Here is a 19704-nt window from a genome sequence, read left to right as displayed (position 1 = left end):
TGTGTGTGTGTGTATGTGTGTGTGTGTGTGTGTGAGAGAGAGAAAGAGAGATCAGTAGTTTTGTGAGCCTTTGGAACCCTGGGATCATGGAAGGAAAAGGTGAAAATTGAGCTAGTAAGAATCCCCTGTCCTTTTTCGACCAGAATAACTCTTATTATTAGTTTTCTATAAGAGCTTTCTGCATTAGAGTTTATGTGAAACACAGATTCTGTTTTTTAATTGTGAAAACTACCAGCATCGATGAGCCTCAGGTTCCTTCCACCTCTAACAGTTTGCATTACCTACATGTAATCAGGCCCCGACAGGAGAGAAAGCCAGTGTGATGGAGCATCATTTCTGTCAGGTGTCTCTGTGTTTCAGTCACAACCACTCCAGACTGTGGGTCTCCAGGCGTGTTATCCTCGTGAGGTATTAGCTATTCTCTTCTGTAAAATAGAGATGCTAGTTGTACCAACCTTACAGGATTGTGGTGAGAAACAAATGAGATAATTAACAGTGTCCAGCAAATTATAAATACTCAATAAGTGTTAGGCGTTATTGTTAGTCTGAAAAGGCTAAAAGACACGCTACATGGCATGCTCATCTTCCTTTATTACTTCATTTGTGTTTATGTCAAGTAAGCCTCCTCCTAGAACCAAATATAAAGGTATTAAAATAGAATATCAAATACTTTGCTGCTCTTTTAATTTGACACTACAAGAAATTTTATATAATTTTAGAATGTTCACTTAAGATCTCTAAAATATACTGTACCATACCATGGCTATAATTTTGGGCCAAAAAGTTGCAGTGAAAAGTTAAAGTGACAAGAAATGAGATGAAGCAAATAGTTTCTTGGATGATACTTTGCTGAAAATCAACTTTTTCATAAGTTTTAAGCATATCTTTGCACAACTTCGTTTTTCTTTGAGTTTTTTTTTTTTTTTTTTTGCGGTACACGGGCCTCTCACTGTTGTGGTCTCTCCCGTTGCAGAGCACAGGCTCCGGATGCGCAGGCTCAGCGGCCATGGCTCACGGGCCTAGCCGCTCCACGGCGTGTGGGATCTTCCCGGACCGGGGCACGAACCCGTGTCCCCTGCATTGGCAGGTGGACTCTCAACCACTGCGCCACCAGGGAAGCCCTCTTTCAGTTTTTAGGTTTCAATTTTTTGAACTGTGAAGTAAAAGGACTGGACCAGATAATTTTTCAGGTTCAACATTGATGCTTCTAAGTTGATTTTCACATAATGTGGCACTCTAATCAATTTGTCTCATTTCTCCAGACCTCTGTTTCCTCAGCTGCAAATTAAGAAGAGAACGTTCCTCCCTATCAGCTGGTTTTAATTCTAGCATTAGAGTTTTCTAACTTTTCTATTTATGCTCTTCTTCAACTTGGTTACTCTCTGGTTACATAATCGTCCAAACTGTATCACAAAATAATTTCTAAACATATGTTTCTATGTGCATGGTTAAAAGCTTGTTAGACTATATAGTACCAGGCAATTGCTGGGTGTTGGAGACACAGTGATGTAAAGATACATTTCTTGCCTTCAGGAACTCAGTCGTCAGATGTATAATAATGATGATGATAAAGACAATAAATGCAAAGATAATTGCTTTAATGGGAATGAGCACAGTATTCATTGAAAACAAAAGGTAAAGAGAACCTAGATCAGCCGGATTGTGAGGTGTTTGTGAAGGTCAGGCAAACAAAAGGGGAGAGAGTGTTCCAGCTGGAGGAATACTATTTGCAAAGCACAGAGCTCCAGATGAGGGAGCAGGACTAGACCAGGAATTACAAATTGCTCTGCACTGTTGGAGTGTGAAATGTACAAAGAGAATGAGTTGGGAATGCTAAGTGAAGGGACTTCTAAGAGCTTTGTAGGCCATTTAATTGAGTAATATCTGTCCATGTATTGAGATTATTCAAATGTAAGTGAAATGCCAAGGTTTTAAATTAAAATTGAAAAGTAGTTATTAATATAAGTTTCTGAAACTCTTACAAAAATACATCAGTTTAGGATCAATAGTTTTGTATTTTGTCTTAGAAGAAACGAATTCAGGAAAACTAATTAAGAGAATCTGGAAAAGAACACCAATCCATTTTACTTTAAAAGTTCTCAGAGGAGTTTTTTCATTAGATGACCACTAATCAAAGTTTGGCGTGCATTTCTAAAGTAAATGTAAGATAACACCCACTTCTTGTTTTTTTTCTTTTTAAAGTCTTATGGATTTTCATATTTTGTAAACTTGAAGATGTAAGGTGATCTTAGTTATTTAAGTTTTTCCCAGGGATTTAAAAAAATAATTTATTTATTTATTTGGTTGCTGTGGGTCTTAGTTGCAGCAGGCAGGCTCCCTAGTTGTGGCATGCATGTGGGATCTAGTTCCCTGACCAGGGATCGAACCCTGGGCCCCCTGCACTGGGAGTGTGGAGTCTTATACACTGCTCCACCAGGGAAGTCCCGACTTTTTCTTTTTGAGAGCTTTACTCTATTAAAAAAAAAAAAATCTGCACAATTGATTACCTGGCATCTGATCTGTTCCTATCCTTCCGAGTAACTGAAATTTATTCTTTTTTTGAATGATATAGGAAGATAAAGACAAACAAAACAAATATACTTACTGGAAACAAAGATTTTCAATTATTCAAACTGTCGTTCAATTTTTGTAGAAAGAGCACAGCACTCAAAGTTGTGAATTCAAGGTTCTGTTATTTATATACCATTTCAATAATGGTATTATGTATTACTTCATTACTTTTCTATAATCAAAGTTATACATCCATATGGTTTAAAGAATCAACTTGTTCTAGAAGACTTGTGTAATAACCAGAAGTATAACATATGCCTTCCCCCCATTTCCCATTTCCTACAGGCAACCACTTCCAACACTTTCAGCTCCATTCCATTTTTACCTCATATCTCCAAATAACATGCTTATATTGCTACTTCTTGATTTTAAAAAAGCTTTAGTCATTATCTATTGGTGTTCCCCTAGAGCAGATTAAGTCTCACTTTTTTACTACTGCCTCCCCAAAGCCCCCACTACCCACATGTATACTTCCCAATCCTCAAATTCCTAATCCAGTTATATTTATAATTTAGGTTAGATCAGTATCCAGAGTTTACATCATTACAACTACGTAAATACTAGTTACAGCACAGCCATGGAGAATACTGTCATTTTTCAGCACAATGTTTTGTTATATCAATACTTGGGAGTTATTAATAGTTTTCTATGAACCAATCATGAATTTAACCCCAAAGTCTCCAAAAACTTTCTTAATCTCTGAATATGTTCACAGTCAAGAATTCTATCTATTTAATCTAGAAGAAATCTCAACCCTGGAGATGTCTGACCTATTCCAATTTTTGTTCTCCTTTCACCATCATTCTGAGGAGGCCCTTTGCCTCTATCATGTGCTAGATCTCTTATTTCCCATGTTCCATGTTTTTCTCTTCATCTTGATTTACTCTTTTGTTTTGGTGGCACACAACCTTCAGCAGCTTGTTCAGACAGAGTATAAGGAGAGGTTTTTGAGACCCCTCATATGGATGCATGAATTCGTCCTCATGTTTGATAGTTTTGCTGGATTCTACTTCTACATTGGAGAAGTTTCAACTTCTACATTGAAAATTGTTTGCCATCAGGCACTCTTCCATTGCCTTCTAGCTCCTGGTGTTTCACCTATTTGGCAGGGCTCCTATGTTTTCTCTGTGCCTGCACCCATGAAGCTTAGCACTGGTGGAGAAAGTCAGGACAAGCAGACTGATCCTATTATAAATTTATGACTACCAACATGAACTGGACTCTCAACAGTACCAATTTATTCTTTTAAAAAATTTTATTGAAGTATAGTTGATTTAAAGCAGCAGCATTCCAATTCATTCTTTTACAGATGCAAAAGCTATTTTAAAACCTCTAAACACACACACACACACACACACGCACATGCACACCCCTCTCTACTTTTCTCAAACCTCTGGCAGCTCTTCTCCCACACTCTCAACAGATAACTTTGACTTTTACTTTTTTTGGAAAATAAAAGCCATCAGATGGGATGCCCTTGTGTTCCAGAGATGATGTTTCTCCTCTACTTGTATCTTAAAGTCTATTCTGTTCCTGTTTTCAAAGCCCGATAATAATGATGACTCCTTTTTTTTTTATACATTCCACTTCTGTCAACTGGACCATGTATAGTGGTTTTTCCAGTGCTCAAACCTCACCCACTAAATCATCATCCAACCTAACAGCCAACCAACCCGATAAACAAGAAACATCTACCCACATTATCCTTCAGCTACTACTATTTCCTCCCGTTCTTAGCCAAACTTCTCCCAGATTGCTATCTTTACTCCTCATTTCATTAGCTATATTCACTTCTTTACCACTCCATTCTGGCTTTCTTGCTAAGGTTCCAGTGACCTCCATCAAAACTTTTTGACCTCTCTTAGTGTACAAAGATGATCACACTTTCCTGTTTGAAACAGAATCATTCCTGGGCTTACATGATAAAACTTTGTTTTGTTTTTTCTTCTCATTACTTTTTCTATTACGTTTCCCGTTATACTGTCATCTACTTGATCACTTAATGTTAGAATTTGTGAAAGGCTCTTTGCTTGCTTCTCTTTAATTTTCTTCTCATTCCTTAGACGGTCGTACCCGTGCATATGACTAGAATTACTACCCATAAACAAATAACACATTTTAATCTATAGCCAAGATCTCTTTTCTGAACTCCAGACCCATATATCCAATTGCTTACTTCACATATCTTTTTGGAGGTTTCAGTGGCACCGTAATCTCAATATATCCAATTCAAGGTCATCTTTCCTCCAAGGTAGTCAGTCCTTTTCCAGTGTTTCCTATTTCAGTTAATGGTACCTCTCTCTCTCCAATTATGTTAGCCAGAACCCTAGAGTCATTCTTGGCATTTCCCTTCCTACTACTCCATATCCAATCCGTCACCCATCTAGCTGATGATATTTACAATCAAAGTGTTTCTCAAATCCTCTGACATTTCTCCATCTTCACCACTCTAGGTAAGCTACCAGCATTTCTTATCTAAACTTCCTGGGTAGTCTCTTAATTGACCTTACTTCTATCAGGTCTCTCAATCTGTTTTCCATATTATAGCCACTGTCATCTTTTTAAAATGTAAATCTAAGTACATCATCCTTTGCTTAAAGCCTCTACATGGCTTCCTTCTGCCCTAGGGATAAACACAAAAACTCCCTAACTTGGCCTGAAGGGCTTACAAGCTGTACTCCTTTCATACCTCTCCTGTCTTGGCAAACACCATCTAATTTCTCATTCTCTTGTACCAGCTGTGCTGGTTTTCTTTTAGTTCCCCATGCCGCCACCTCTAACTACATGAGCTTTGATTACACTGTGATCCAACTGAGAGCCAATACAGCTTGGCGGCTAAGCATGGCACACTTCACGCCTAATTTTCAAGGGAGATTGCCCGGGTTCAAATCCCGATTCTACAACTTACTTATTTGTGCAAACTTGGGCAAGTTACTTTATCTCCTGTGCCTCAGTTTCCTCAACTGGAAAATAAGGATAATTGTAATAGATTTGGTCATAATTGTGATATTATAATCAAATGATCATTTTCAGGGAAGGCTCTTTCCTCCCCTTTCTTGCCCAGTTAATTTCTTCTCAAACTTCTGTTCTCAGCTCCAGAGTCACTTTCTCAGAGAAGCCTCCACTGACCTCTCTGACTGAATCCAATTACTTCTTTACAGCTTTTCTCGTATGTTGAGTCTCTTATTTGGAATGCTTAATATAGGTGCAATTTTGTATTTTTCTGAGTGACTTGTGTATTTATTTTTGGTTAACATTCTTTCTTTCTCACTGAAATGTCAGCTCCAGGAACCTAGGGATAGTGTTTGTTTTTTGTCACTATTCTTCATGCCTAACACAGTGTTCATTACTTAGTAGGTTTCCCCCCCAAAACGTTTGTTGACACAAAAGCTGGTCAACATCTCTGATGGAGGCTCTTTGATAACCTCTTTTGCTGCTTAAATTAGTGCTCTGCACAGTAAGTAAGAAGTTCTGAGAAGGCACACGGATGGTGAATCAAAGACCAGTTAAGCTGTACATCTGCTCCTGGTTCTTCAGGAGGTGGCTCTGAGCAGGAGGGTTCCCTGTTGAACAAGGCAGGGTTTTGTGGAGATTATGTGCTGGATACCCAGACCTGGGTTCAATTCTTGGCTCCATTATCTGCTGCTGTGTGACCTTAATCATGTCACTTGACTTCTTACAGTCCGAGTGTCCTCATCTGTCAAATCACATCACAGTACTCAGCGCAGAGTCAATTCTTGTTAACTAGGCAATGGAACTGATAAGAATTTCACTTAATTAAGCACAGTACATGATTATCCACAGGCTCATGCCAACGATACGGCTTGCCCCTTATGTAGGCCAGTAAGTCTCCTTCTGTGGTCGGTGACAAACAGCTATCCCATCCCCAGCCCCTAAAAATGTCAAAAAAAATTTGTGCTTTTGGTCACGAGAGAGTAAGAATCAATGAGAACTGGAAAAACAGAGTTCCAACAGGATTTCCTGGTGCTTCAAGTTCAAGTTTGAGAGTGGCAGTGGGTGAGCTGGCTTGGTCAGGTAGGATCAGAGGTTTGTTTGCTGGAGGGACTGACCTTGGGAACAGAGAAAAGCCCTCAGTCCCTGACAAGACAGTCCTGCCCAGATGCCAGCGGGATCCAGCTAACCGCCACTGCAATCTCAGAGCCTCTTTTCTCCTGAGCCCTCCTTTTTTTTTTTTTTTTTTTAAAATCAGCTGAATCCATTCCTTGAGAATCACATAGAAAATGACTCCCTCCTCACCTCATTCAAGAAAAAAAAAAAATCCCATTCCTCACAATAAAAAGAGTAAGCCTCTTGTCCGCCTATTGTGCAGCTGGCCACTTTGCTGAGATGAGAGGAGAAATCTGGTTTTAACATTTGGTGGACGAATGAGCTGCCTGGAAGCAAGGACCACAGTGATGTCTGAGAGAGATGGACGTTGTTTCTTCCGCAATCCTTCTCTTTTTCTCCTTCCTCCTGTTTCAAACTTGTGGGACCGACTGGGGCTGTGACTTTTAGGGTGTAGTGTGTGTACGTCAATAGAAGGGGCATTGTGTGTGTACTTCGCGTTCAGGAGGGTGCTGTGCTTGAACTTGCGAGTGTCTGTGACGGAAGAACTATGAAAGCATGTGTGTGGGACAAGATTTAGACGTGTGAGCGCAGGAAAGTGGTAGCGTGTACGTGGTGAGTGTGTGCGCGCGAGTGAGTGCGCGAGCCAGGGGCCGGCCGCCCGCCCGCCGCGGCTCCCCGTGGGCCGGCCCGGCCAATGAGCGCGCGGCTGCAGGGGCGGCGGGCGGGGAGGGGGCGCAGGGGCCCTGCGGATGGAGGCGCGGGCGGCGCGGCGCGCTCATTCCGCGCGGGCGTTGCTGGCGGGGGGCGGCGCAGCCACTGGCCGGGGACCGGGGCCCGGACCAGGGGCGGCGGGCGGCGTAGGCGGCGCCCGGGGCTGGGATGCGCAGGGGGCTCCGTGGCGGCGGCGTTGGCGGCGGCGTCGGCGGCCGCGGGGGCACGAGCTAGCGCCGCGGCGCGGGGAGCCAGTCGAGCCCGGCGGGCGAGCGGAGGCGGCGGCGCAGGCAGAGCGGCGGCCGCAGCCGGAGCCCGAGCGCCGCGCGCCCACCATGGCCGCTCAAGGCGAGCCCGGCTACCTGGCGGCGCAGTCGGACCCGGGCTCCAACAGCGAGCGCAGCACCGACTCGCCCATGCCCGGCTCGGAGGACGACCTGGTCGCCGGAGCGCCCCTGCACAGCCCCGAGTGGAGCGAGGAGCGCTTCCGCGTGGACAGGAAGAAACTTGAGGCCATGTTACAAGGTAGGCATCCACCCCGCGTTCTCGGACTCCCGGGCTGCGCCCGCGACTCCTTCCCGGACATCCCCGCCCCGCGTCCCGGCGCCCGCCGCTCCGGCCCAAAGCCGACTTAGTTCCCCCGTCCCTTCCCCCGCGGAGCCGGAGGACACCCAGGGGGTGCAGACCTCGCGGGAGTCTCCACCCTTCCACGCCTCCCAGGTCTCCGGGCACCGAGAACCCTGTGCTAACTTGACCGGCTTCAGAAAAGCCGAAGGCCGTGTTTGTACCCGCGCGTCCAAGTTGCGTTCTTGGACTTTGGGGATGCCAGCTTTAGTCCGGACACCTGGTCTATGCCATCCGGACCCAGTCGGACCGCGCAGAGTATGCGTGACTCCCTCCCCACTCTCTGGCACTCTGGAGTTCTAGCTCTGTCTCTGTTTCTCTCCCTCCTCTTGTCAGTATCCACTTCCTCCAGCTGAGGGGCCTTGTCTCGCTATTGGGAAACGCTCTGCAGATGTCAAAGCTTAAGACAGGAGTTCCCGCCCCGCACCCGGAGTAAGAGGGGCCAGCATGGGGGTGAGCGGCCAAAGTGTGGGGATTGTGTCAGGGCAGTGCTGCTGGGTTGGGGGGCAGTGCTGCTGGGTTGGGGGACAGTGCGTGTTCATCGCCTGACAGGCTTATAAAACACATCTTGAGTTACACTCGGTTCATAAAAGTCTTCCCGTATTATGGGTATCTATCTGACTTTGTCTTTCACAATTGGGTTTTTTTTTTTTTTTTTTTTTTTTAAACTCCCTCGTTTCTCTGGGACTTTCCCAGGCGTAACAGCTTTAACCATACAGGACTGGGAACAAATTTTGACTTTTAATGGGAGGATTGGAGTTCTCAGAGTGAATGCTAAAATGTCCAACGTAATTTTGATCTTCCCTAAAAATGTTAATTACTAGCTTACCTGTAGTCCCCGGTGTGGTTCATTTCCATCATCCAGAGAAATAAGGTAATTTGAATGACTGTTATTCTTAAAATAGTAGAGGGACCAGGCATTACTTTCACTAAGGGTGCAGTGGTGGATTCATTCAGTAGCTCGTATCCTTATATGAAGGGAGGATTGGAGCTTTCCAACTTTCTTTTGTGGCTTGGTGCCTAATTTACTTTGACTTGATCAGTCAGTGCATCTCAGTGTGGGAGCTATTTAGCCCTCCGTGGAAATGCAGTGGTTTTTTAGAACAATTAAGCAGGTTATTTTAAGACAGAACAAGATGTTTTCCAAAACAATAACTTGGTGGAAACAAATAGCAAGAGTGTTTGGTAGGCGTTTTTGGATGAGTTACAAACTTATCTCTCTTGTTGCTTATTTTTATTGATAAACATCCCCAGTGCTTATCATGTCTCTGTCTTACTCCCTCCTTTTTTCCTCCTTAAATTATGTAACTTTCTAGGAGAGTTACTTCTGTGATAAACTGTTCAAATAGGAATATTGCAAAGTGGATTTGGAAATTAAAGCCCCAGTTGCCTTTCAGTAACCTATTTTAGTTATTCCATTTGCTCCGTGGTTCTTTTTTGCCTAGTTCCTATTATAAAACAAAATATTAAATTTATTCAGAAAAATATTGTTGTGAGATTGTTTGGGTTGAACTGATAACACATATACCTATCCTTTCAACAAGTTTCTAGTTTATTTTGTACATTTGGAGGGTTGTGAAAGATGGATCTTCTACGTCCTCCTTCCCTGTCTTGCCTATGCACGTGCAAGTAAGGACAGTGATGTTAGCTCCTAGGAAGCCCTTTGCACAACCTGAGCTTTAGAAGTGGATTTCTTTTTTGAATTAATTTCCATTTAGAATAAAATGAAATATAGGTAAGACATTTTTTAAAATTTGAAGGCCATTCCCTTTGTAGATATGATATTCTGACATGAGATAGTTTAAAATTGCTTTGCTGTGATGAAGTTTCTTTTACAGAAACTCTTAAGTTAGTATTTCTTCAACAACCTATGAATTAATGAAGTAATCACACTTCAACTCCAAAGATTTCTTGAATAATTGAACATAGTGCTTTGATTAACTTTCCAGAATCACTAATAAGTGAATTATGCCTTCTAAGACAGTAAGTTTGAACACATTTGACAATAGCACCCAGTGCACTGTGTACCAAGGCATTTTGTCATTCATGCTTCCTAGTGTCAAATTTTGTTAGAACCACCATGTTTGAAGGAATAAGACTAGTTTCTGAACCAAACATAATCATGTGTCTCATTGCTCGATACTAGGTGGTTAAAGCAAGCGTGGGCAACTGGAATCACTCAGACCTAGTTTCCCTATGGAACCTTGGGACAGTTCCTGGGCACCTCCCCATCTCAGTTTGTCCGCCTGTAAAATGGGACTGATATTAGTACCTTTCTCTTAGAGTTTCATGAGAATTAACAGAGATAAAGCCTAATAAGCTAAAACTTGCCACACTTTTATAAATGCTAACAGCTTAATATATATCAGTTGATTTTATTATTACTATTAATAAATATTATAGCATGGATTCAAATGACTTACAATGCCTATCACAATTTCTGACAGTAGTCTATATCTAAATATCTCGAGAACAAAAGAATTTTGCAGTTTCATAATTGCAGAAGTAAAATAGAGAACAAGGTAGGAAGTTTGGAAAGTCAACAAATATTCTAATATTGTTAGATATCCTTGGGTGGAAAATTTTTCATTTGAAAAGTGCCAATTAAGAAAAGTCTGTATTTGCCTGGTTGGGTTTCTGATTATTGTGAATTTGGATTTGCCGTTTTTCCTCGCACAGTCGCCTTAAAATATGTGCAGGTTTCCAATTAAATCAGGATAAATAAGATTCTCTGCCTTTAAGTCTACATAGTGCAAATTGGTGATTATAATGCTTGGAATTTGTTTCCAGAGAGACTGTCCTGGGGGTAAGTTAATCTTTAATGGGTTGCATTTTTATTAGTAGAGAAATTCTTCTACGCAATGGACCAAAAATTCAGTGAGGTTAAAATATGGGCAGTTAGGGTAGTGGTCAAAGAAATGAAATACCATTCTTGGATGAATCCCCAAAGAATTGATACACATAAAATCCACCAGGCCAAAAATGTAGGAAAAAAGATCACTAGTTTTTTATTTTTTGCTTTTGTTTTTTTATCTAATAACTACTTTGGAACAGCCATGCAGAGTATCTGACACTTCTGTTTGAATCTAAATGAAGATTATTGATTATATTAGTCAACAGTTTTGTAAATGGGAATTGATTTTCAAGTTTAGTTTAGGTTTTTGATGGGGATAGTAGGCCTTGGAATAGATATGACGGACAACATAATAATGAAGAAAAATTGTTCTTGTTTTACTTAATACTGATCTTCAGAATTTAGACTTCATATTTCATGTGGGATAGTAGTATTGATTCATTTCAGTCAATTAAATGTGATTTATGGTATGCAAAGAGGGAGAAGAGTGGTCTAGAGGAAAGTCTGGGAGAAGGTAGCAAATAAATGGGTCAAGAGTCAGAAATACAGCCTTGGTGTTGGCCAGTGTCCTGAGAGAGAAACATGGAATTTGTACATTTATACTTTTCCTTTTTTTTTTCCTTTTTCTTCTTTTGGGGTTGTTTTACATCTTATGATTATACTTCTATTTTTACACTGAAAAACATATACACGTGCTGTACAGTTAAAAATCCCTACATAAAATTTAGACTCATAGGCATTTTCAAGGTTTGGAATCCCTTGTATTTCATCATAGAAAGAATTATGGGCTGGGGGCAGTGGCCTGTTTTTATGAATTGAGGTTGATGTCTGGTGGGCTTTTAGGATATTGCTGTTAAAGATATTAAGAACCATGTTTTGGGGACTTCCCTGTTGGCCCAGTGGTTAAGACTCTGTGCTTCCAATGCAGGGGGCACAGGTTGGATCCCTGGTTGGGGAACTAAGATGTCACGCGGCATGGCCAAAGAATTAAAAATAAACAAACATGTTTTTACATGTTCACAGTGATGGGCAGAACAGGAATCACTGATCACTGCTTGCTTGAGTAGAACTAGCCACTAAAACAGCTGATCACACAGTGATTAAAAGCAAGAGCAGCAGTTATATAATTACATACCTTTAAAATTTTTTTTAATTTTTTAATTAATTTCTTTTTTAAATTAACTTATTTATTTTTTTGGCTAGGTCTTCGTTGCTGTGCACGGGCTTTTCTCTAGTTGTGGCGAGTGGAGCCTACTCTCCGTTACGGTGTGCGGGCTTCTCATTGCGGTGGCTTCTCTTGTTGCAGAGCACAGGCTCTAGGTGCGCAGGCTCCAATAGTTGTGGCTCGCGGGCTCTACAGCGCAGGCTCGGTAGTTGTGGAGCCTAGTTGCTCTGCAGCATGTGGGATCTTCCTGGACCAGGGCTCGAACCCATGTCCCCTGCATTGGCAGGTAGATTCTTAACCACTGTGCCACCAGGGAAGTCCCTACATATCTTTTTAATTTGGCAAACTTTAGTGAAGATTGTCTTATAATTTGGTAAATAGAGAATAATCTTTTAGATGCTTTTGTGGGATCAGGGAGAGAGATGAAATAAAAATATATGAGAATGGGGGAGTGCTGAAAATGAAAGTAAACAAGAGCTAAGCTGAATGTAGTTTTGTAGCTATGGCTTGATTAAGGCTAATAAATAATAAGAACAAATCCAATAACTTTGTGAAGCTTAATGGTTGAAAGCAAAGTGTTCTTGGCCAGATCTGGATTTGAGTCTTGGTCCTACCTTTAAATAGGGAGCTTGGTAAAATTCATTACCTGCAGCCCCATTTGTGAAAGGGGGTGTTAATCATCGTGCCTACATCTGAGGTGGTTGTGACCATTAAGAGAAAAAAAGATGGATGTAAAACATCACAGTGCTGGCCACAGAGTAAGTGCTGAATAAATCACTAATAACCATATTTATTATAAACTATAGTTCATAAAATGCACATTCTTATATTGAAAATGAAAATCAAATATATTTGAAAATGAATTAAATGGTTTATAATAAATGAACATTCACAGCTATCTAAATATTTTTATTGGCCTTCCTGGTAGCTCACCGAATGCCCAGTGTATTAGCCCCTTGTAAAGGTGGATGAGCATGTACCGAGTAAAGCTGTATTGGACACGAGTGTGGAGTTTTAGATTTTTGTGCAGGAGGAGAGGGCTTTGCACTCTCTTTAGCTGTCATTGTTCTTGCTTTGAGTATTTTTCATTCTTTGAACGGTCCGGAGCCCGTCACTTCTAATATTTTTACTAAAGACTAGCTGCAAAAATCCTTTAATCTCCATTGTAGTTTGATGTTGCTCTGAACTTGTCATTCATTGGTCTCTTGGAAGACTTTTTCAAAGAAAATGTTGCGCCTTGGCTAACATGTTCTGTTTGCTCACCTGTAAAATGGGGACCATGAAGGTCCTATCTTCCAGGGGTGTTGTGAGCACAGAACGAGATGATGTGTGTGAAAAGTGGAGCTCAGTGCCAGGCACGTGGTGTTTGGTAGATGGTACTGCAGCAGTCCTAGCAGCCCCGTGCCATGTGATGCATAAGGATTTCAAAACACTGGAAAGCAAATGCTTGTCAGGTTTTTTGTTTTTGTTTTTTAAAACAACTGCATATTAATCTTTTCTTTTTTTTCTTCAGTGAAAGTCTTCCTCCAATCAGAAAAATTTATTAGGACAAGTGTAGTAGGCTCAGAGAGCAGAGCTGAAGGTTCAGATTGTTTTAGAAACTAAATGAATAAAATCCATCAGAGGTTGTGTAGCCTGGCGGTGAAGAGTTCAGGAACTGCTATCAGGCTGGCCTCGGTTGGGGTCCTAACTTCACCTCTTGCAGAGCCCCGCTAGGATGCTGTGAGAGGGTGTTACAGCCCTGCACTCGTGGGCAGGGGGTCAGTGCTCTCTGTCATTCTTATCTCTGTGAAGACTTCTGGGGTTTTGCTTAAGTTGATCATTGTTAAGTTAAAACATAGAAAGGGCTTGTTATATCGATGATTTTAACAGGCAGGAATGTATTTATTTGGCTGTGACTAACAGAAAACCCAACACAGAGTGACTTAAACAAGCCAGGGGTTTATTTTCCTGTTGAAACAAAAAAATCTGGGACTAAGAGGGCCAGGCCCCAAGAGCTGCTCAGGGGCTTCAGGGAGCCCAGCAACCTACCCCCTGACCTCGGCCATCCCAGCTGATGGCTTTGGCCTCATTGGTGCAGTCTGGCCAAGGCTATGCCTTGAGATGCGCCTGTGGTCTCTGCAAGGAAAAGGGAGGGAAACAAAAATGTTTTGTTTTGTTTTTTTATTCAAGATTTTGCCTTTTTGTGTGACAAAGAATTCTCTCTCCTGGAACTTCCATCTGTATTTCTTTGGCCACTCTTTGCTACAAGAGATTCTGGGAAAGCGACTTCTTTTCTAGCTTCTCTCATAGAAGTAGGCAAGGAAGAAGGGAGTCAGAATGGATGCCAAGTGATCCAACCCGTAGTTTCCCCACAAAGGGCAAAGCAGAGGGCACTGTGACAGAAATTCCAAGTTGTGCCTGATGCAAAAGCTCCCCTGTGTCAGAGACTTTGGCCTGCATTGATAACCCCTAGAAATCTAGATGATTCGGTAATGCTTATGTGGGTGGAATTTCTTCTTGGCATAGTCTGGGAATAAACCTAATTCCCAAAGAGAAAACAGCTTTGATCATGGAAAGCAGTTCTCATGTTGTTACTCCTTTTACAAACAAGACCTAGGGCCCCCAAGTACTGTAACTGTCTTTTTCTCCTCCACTGTTTTCTGCCTGTCAGGTGTTTTTTCATTGAAAATCATACAACACAATACAAACGTCCATTTTACCTTTTTAAAAAATTTTATTATTTTAATTAATTTAATTTTCTTATTGAAGTATAGTTGATTTATAGTGTTGTGTTAATTTCTGCTGTACAGCAGAGTGACTCAATTATACACATATATTCATTCTTTTTTATATTCTTTTCCATTATGGTTTCTCCCAGGATACTGAATATAGTTCCCAGTGCTGTACAGTAGGACCTCGTGGTTTATCCATCCTATATGTAATAGTTTGCATCTACTAACCCCAGACTCTCAGTCCTTCCCTCCCCGACATTTTACCTTTTCTTACCCTAAGATATCCTTCCTCCCCTCCTACTTCCTCCCCTCCCACCACCCATCTCAAGTCGCTTTTAGAATAGACAGTTTCAGTGTAGCTCACGCTTCTGCCCTTCTTTAGGGTTTTCTTGGAGTGGCCACTGCAATAGCATCTGGCCAACGAAGCCAGAATTTGTTCAGAAGATGAAGTCATTTTGGAGGCAGTTTGATAATAGAATTATCATCAGAATTGTGCCGTGTTTTGCTGTTTGAAATTGTCCAGAATGATGAGCTAATGAAAATACCGGTTGGCTCATCCTTGGTTCATTCTCTTTATTTAAAAATCTAGTTCTTTAAAAATGCATGGGATAATAGTGACTATGAATATTCCTTTATGTAAAATGCTTAATAAACTACCTGGGATGAGGCACAATTTTTTTTTAAATTTGTATTTTATTTTTTTGGCTGCGCTGGGTCTTCATTGCTGCACACAGGCTTTCTCTAGTTGCGGCGAGCGGGGGCTGCTCTTCGTTGTGGTGCGCGGGCTTCTCATCGCGGTGGCTTCTCTTGTTGCAGAGCACAGGCTTTAGGCATGTGGGCTCAGTAGTTGTGGTTCATGAGCTCTAGAGCGCAGGCTCAGTAGTTGTGGCACACGGGCTTAGTTGCTCCGCGGCATGTGGGATCTTCCCAGACCAGGGCTCGAACCCGTGTTCCCTGCATTGGCAGGCAGATTCTTAACCACTGAGCCACGAGGGAAGTCCTAAGGCACAATTTTAATGCTAACCTATAATGTCTTTTGCAGTGTGGGGATGATCTTGGCAAGAAACCCTTGTTGTTATGCTGCAAAAGCCACCACATTTGATTTTTAATCCTTATGGTATTAGTATTTAGGGAAGTATCCAAAATGCACAAACCATTAATAGAAACATTTTGTAGATGTTATACACTTAAAAATCCATTTACTACCTAATAAGCTACTAATAACTATAGTTGATGAAAGCATTTATATTTGTAACATATTAAATCCTGTTCCCATTTATGATGCTGGCATATAAAAAGATAATGCTCACTTTCTAGCTATAAAGTAGTTTCTCTGTTACAGTGAATAAGATAAACCACATATTAGTCTGCATACTGAGTTGATCTGGAGCTTAACTCTCTTGTATAGGAAGATGCTTAAACATAAGATTTGAAAATTAGCCATTGTATTTTTTATTCAGGTTATGAAAGTAATCAAACTTATTATAGAATACTTGAAAATACAAACAGATGCAAAAAAGAAAAACCAAAAGTCACCCCTAAGTCCAGAATCCAGCAATAACCACTGATAATATTTTGGGAATTTTTTCCTGGTCTTTAAAAAGTACGCTCACACATAATTTGTTTTTGCAACAGATATTGAGTTCCTAGTATATGTCAGGTACAGTGTTGGGCTTTGGGAGTGCAGACAAAACCAAGATAGATATGGTTCCTACCCTTGTGTGACTTGTGCCCCTTAAATTCTAAACTGGGATCATACAATGTAAAGTGAAAAAGAAGGGAAGTATCACGGATATTTTTCATTTCATTAAAGATTCTTGAAGAACATGGTTTTATTATTTTAAAAAGTTTTATTGGAGTAGAGTTGACTTACAATGTTGTGTTAGTTTCAGGTGTACAGCAAAGTAAATCAGTTATACATATACATATATCCAGTCTTTTTTATATTCTCTTCCCATATAGGCCATTACAGAGTATTGAGTAGAGTTCCCTGTGCTATACAGTAGGGTCGTATTAGTTATCTTTTTAAATGTAGTAGTGTGTAATGTCAATCCCAATTTTCCAAGTTATCCCTCCCCCGCCCCTTACTCATTGGTAACCATGAGTTTATTTTCTACATCTTTAACTCTGTTTCTGTTTTGTAGATAAGGAAGAACATGGTTTTAAATAGCTATATAATATTACCTTGACATGTCATGATTTGCTTAAACATTATGATATTTTATAACATTTTTAGGTGGCCAGGCAGTGGAAAAAACCTAATGTTTCTACTCAGAATGTCCCAGAGTCAGGTCCTGGCTCTATCATTTATTGGTTGTATGGCCTGGGGCAAGTTAATAATTTCTTTGAACCTCAGTCTTCTCATCTCTAAAATGGAATGAATATAATTTCTAGGTTGTGAGGGTTAAAAATACTATATGTCAGGCATGCACCAGTGCCAGATGTAGTGCATATACTCAAGAATTGGCAGGTGATGAATGTTAACACTGCTGCCCCAAATACTTTTACCTAAAAACCTTGTTTTTCCCATCCTTAATTATTCTCAGAGGAAAAATTCTTACTAGTGAAAATTTTAGCTCAAAGGGGATAGATATTTTTAAGGCTTTTGATAAAGTTTGCAAAAAATTTTTCTGGAAAGATTCATATGGTAGGCAGAAGAGACAAATTTGTTGGCTGTCTTCCCCTTGTACCTGTGATCCCACATCCTCACTTATTTGAGCTGGCGGTTGTGAGAAATTAGGATAAATTGAATCACCAATCCAGAATTAGAGTTCTGTTTGTTTCTTTCATAGCAAACTTTGAATTATGTTTATCATACCTGAGTAGCATGTCTGGGAATCACTAGTTCTTAAAATCTGTGTGCATAAAAATCACCTGGGGAGATTGTACAAAGTGGCAAACTCTGGGCCTCTCAAGAGATTCCAACTCTGTAGGTTTGAATCTGTATTTTGTGGTAGGAATCTGTATTTTGAAAAGAATCTCGTGTGAGTCTAATGTAGGTGTTGCCAGGAATACACTTTGAGAAATATTGCTAGATAGTTAGATGATGGTGATCAAAATTAAGAATGTTCAGGTCCTTTTCTTTCTTTGATTCCCTTTACCCCTTTTTTAAAAAAAAAAAAACTTATTTATTTTTGGCTGTGTTGGGTCTTTGTTGCTGCGTGCAGGCTTTCTCTAGTTGTGGTGAGTGGGGGCTACCCTTTGTTGCAGTACACGGGCTTCTCATTGCAGTGGCTTCTCTTGTTGCGGAGCATGGGTTCTAAGCACGTGGGCTTCAGTAGTTGTGGCGCAGAGGCTTAGTTGCTGCGTGGCATGTGGGATCTTCCCGGACCAGGGCTCGAACGCGTGTCCTCTGCATTGTCAGGCGGATTCTTAACCACTGCGCCACCAGGGAAGCCCTGATTCCCTTTACCCTTGAACCTAGTACTTTCTCCATGTTATTAAACCACCTTGAAGCATTTTAGTCTAGGAGCATAATTTATAACTGGCACAACGCTGTTTAGAGAGTGGCTTGTAAGGAACTTGGGGGAAGAGCACAACCCTATATATTTCTGTGGAAAGGATATACTGTCTTTATTATGGCACAGCAGACTCAGAATGCATTTAGTTGTCCTGCAGACTCCTATAAAGTCAGGTGTAACAGACATCTGTTTAATATATTATCAAATAAGTTAAGAGCACACATTTATTATTACAGAAATTTCAAAAGCAGTATGAAGGGGAACTTCTAAAAAGAAAAATAATCATTGGTAATCTCACCTTCCCTAACAGCTATTTCATTTTTCTGCCTTGAAATGTAGTCCTTGAAATACAGTCCTTGACTATTGGCATAGGGGTTATGTAGCTGTTGTTGTAGCATTGACTACTGTTTTGTATTCAGCATTAATCTAATATATTAAATGTTTTTGTGTTTCTAAGCAAGTTTTCAGAATTAAAATTTTATGGTTAGATAATTGTACCTTTGATCAAAAAAATTTTTTTGCAGTTACAGACCATCTTATGGTGAATGCAAATTACATAGCTTTTTTCTCCTTTGAAACTATATTCTGAGGAAAAAATTTTGAGGAATATGATTACTGAAGAATAGTGGCGATTTTGAAAGCAGTGGGCAACTTTAATTGAGCACTTACTATGTGTGAGACACTGTTCTGGTGCTTTACGCCTGTTCAGTCATCTCAGCCTCTCATGCAACAACCCAATAGATACAGATGCTGTTTGGGTCTTTGTTTTATAGACACAAAAGCTGTAACTCTTTTTATTTAATTTTATTTTTTAATTAATTAACTTTTATTGGAGTATAGTTGCTTTACAGTATTCTGTTAGTTTACACTGTACAGCAAAGCGAAGCAGCTAGATGTATACACACATCCCCTCTTTTTGGATTTCCTTCCCATTTAGGTCACCACAGAGCACTGAGTACAGTTCCCTGTGCTATACAGTAGGTTCTCATTACTTATCTATTTTATACATAGTATCAGTAGTGTATATATGTCAATCCCAATCTCCCAGTTCATCCCCGCCACCACTTGGTGTCCATATGTTTGTCCTCTAGTTTGTGTCTGTAAGTCCTTTAAATCTGGGGCCTGGGTTTCTTTTTGGAATTCTGAGTAGACCTAGACACTGGTTTTCCTCTTGGGGTTGTTACAGAGTCATAGCTGTTACGTAGTGTGGAGACATATCAAATCTGAGTCTAGGATGATAAACTGTACTCCAGAAAGGGTTTTATTGCTTCCTCAGTTCCCTGCCGAAATGCACAGGGCTGTGGTGGTAGGCACAGAGGTGGTTAGAATTCTTGGTGAGAATGCAGACGTTCCAGAGTGCTGCCTTCTGCTAGCTTTGGTTAAGTTTTCTCTGTTTCTTCCTTTGTGAAACTGGGATAATAATACCTCTCTCCTAGGGTTTTTTTGAAGATCATATGAGAATGTATGTGAAGTTGGCTCACAGTTGGTGCCCTGTACTTGGTCTACATGTTTCAAGTTCATTTCTTATTCCTGTGC

The 19704-nt window shown here is 40.7% G+C and overlaps 1 protein-coding gene across 1 annotated transcript in view; it reads left to right on the top strand.

Moving 5' to 3' along the window:
* Positions 1 to 7670: 7670 nt before the first annotated feature.
* Positions 7671 to 19704, top strand: part of BICC1 (BicC family RNA binding protein 1) — a gene marked incomplete at its 3' end in the record, with an annotated part of 301352 nt that continues 289318 nt past the window's right edge. The window contains exon 1 of the mRNA XM_079714901.1: positions 7671 to 7875. Coding sequence (XP_079571027.1) covers positions 7686 to 7875 — 190 coding nt within the window. The 5' untranslated portion in view covers positions 7671 to 7685. The remainder of the gene's footprint in view (positions 7876 to 19704) is intronic.

Source organism: Hyperoodon ampullatus, assembly GCF_949752795.1.
Source record: "Hyperoodon ampullatus genome assembly, chromosome: 1".
In the NCBI taxonomy this organism is placed as follows: domain Eukaryota; kingdom Metazoa; phylum Chordata; class Mammalia; order Artiodactyla; family Ziphiidae; genus Hyperoodon; species Hyperoodon ampullatus.
Note: the sequence above shows the minus strand (reverse complement) of the source record. Positions and strands in the feature narration are given on the sequence as shown.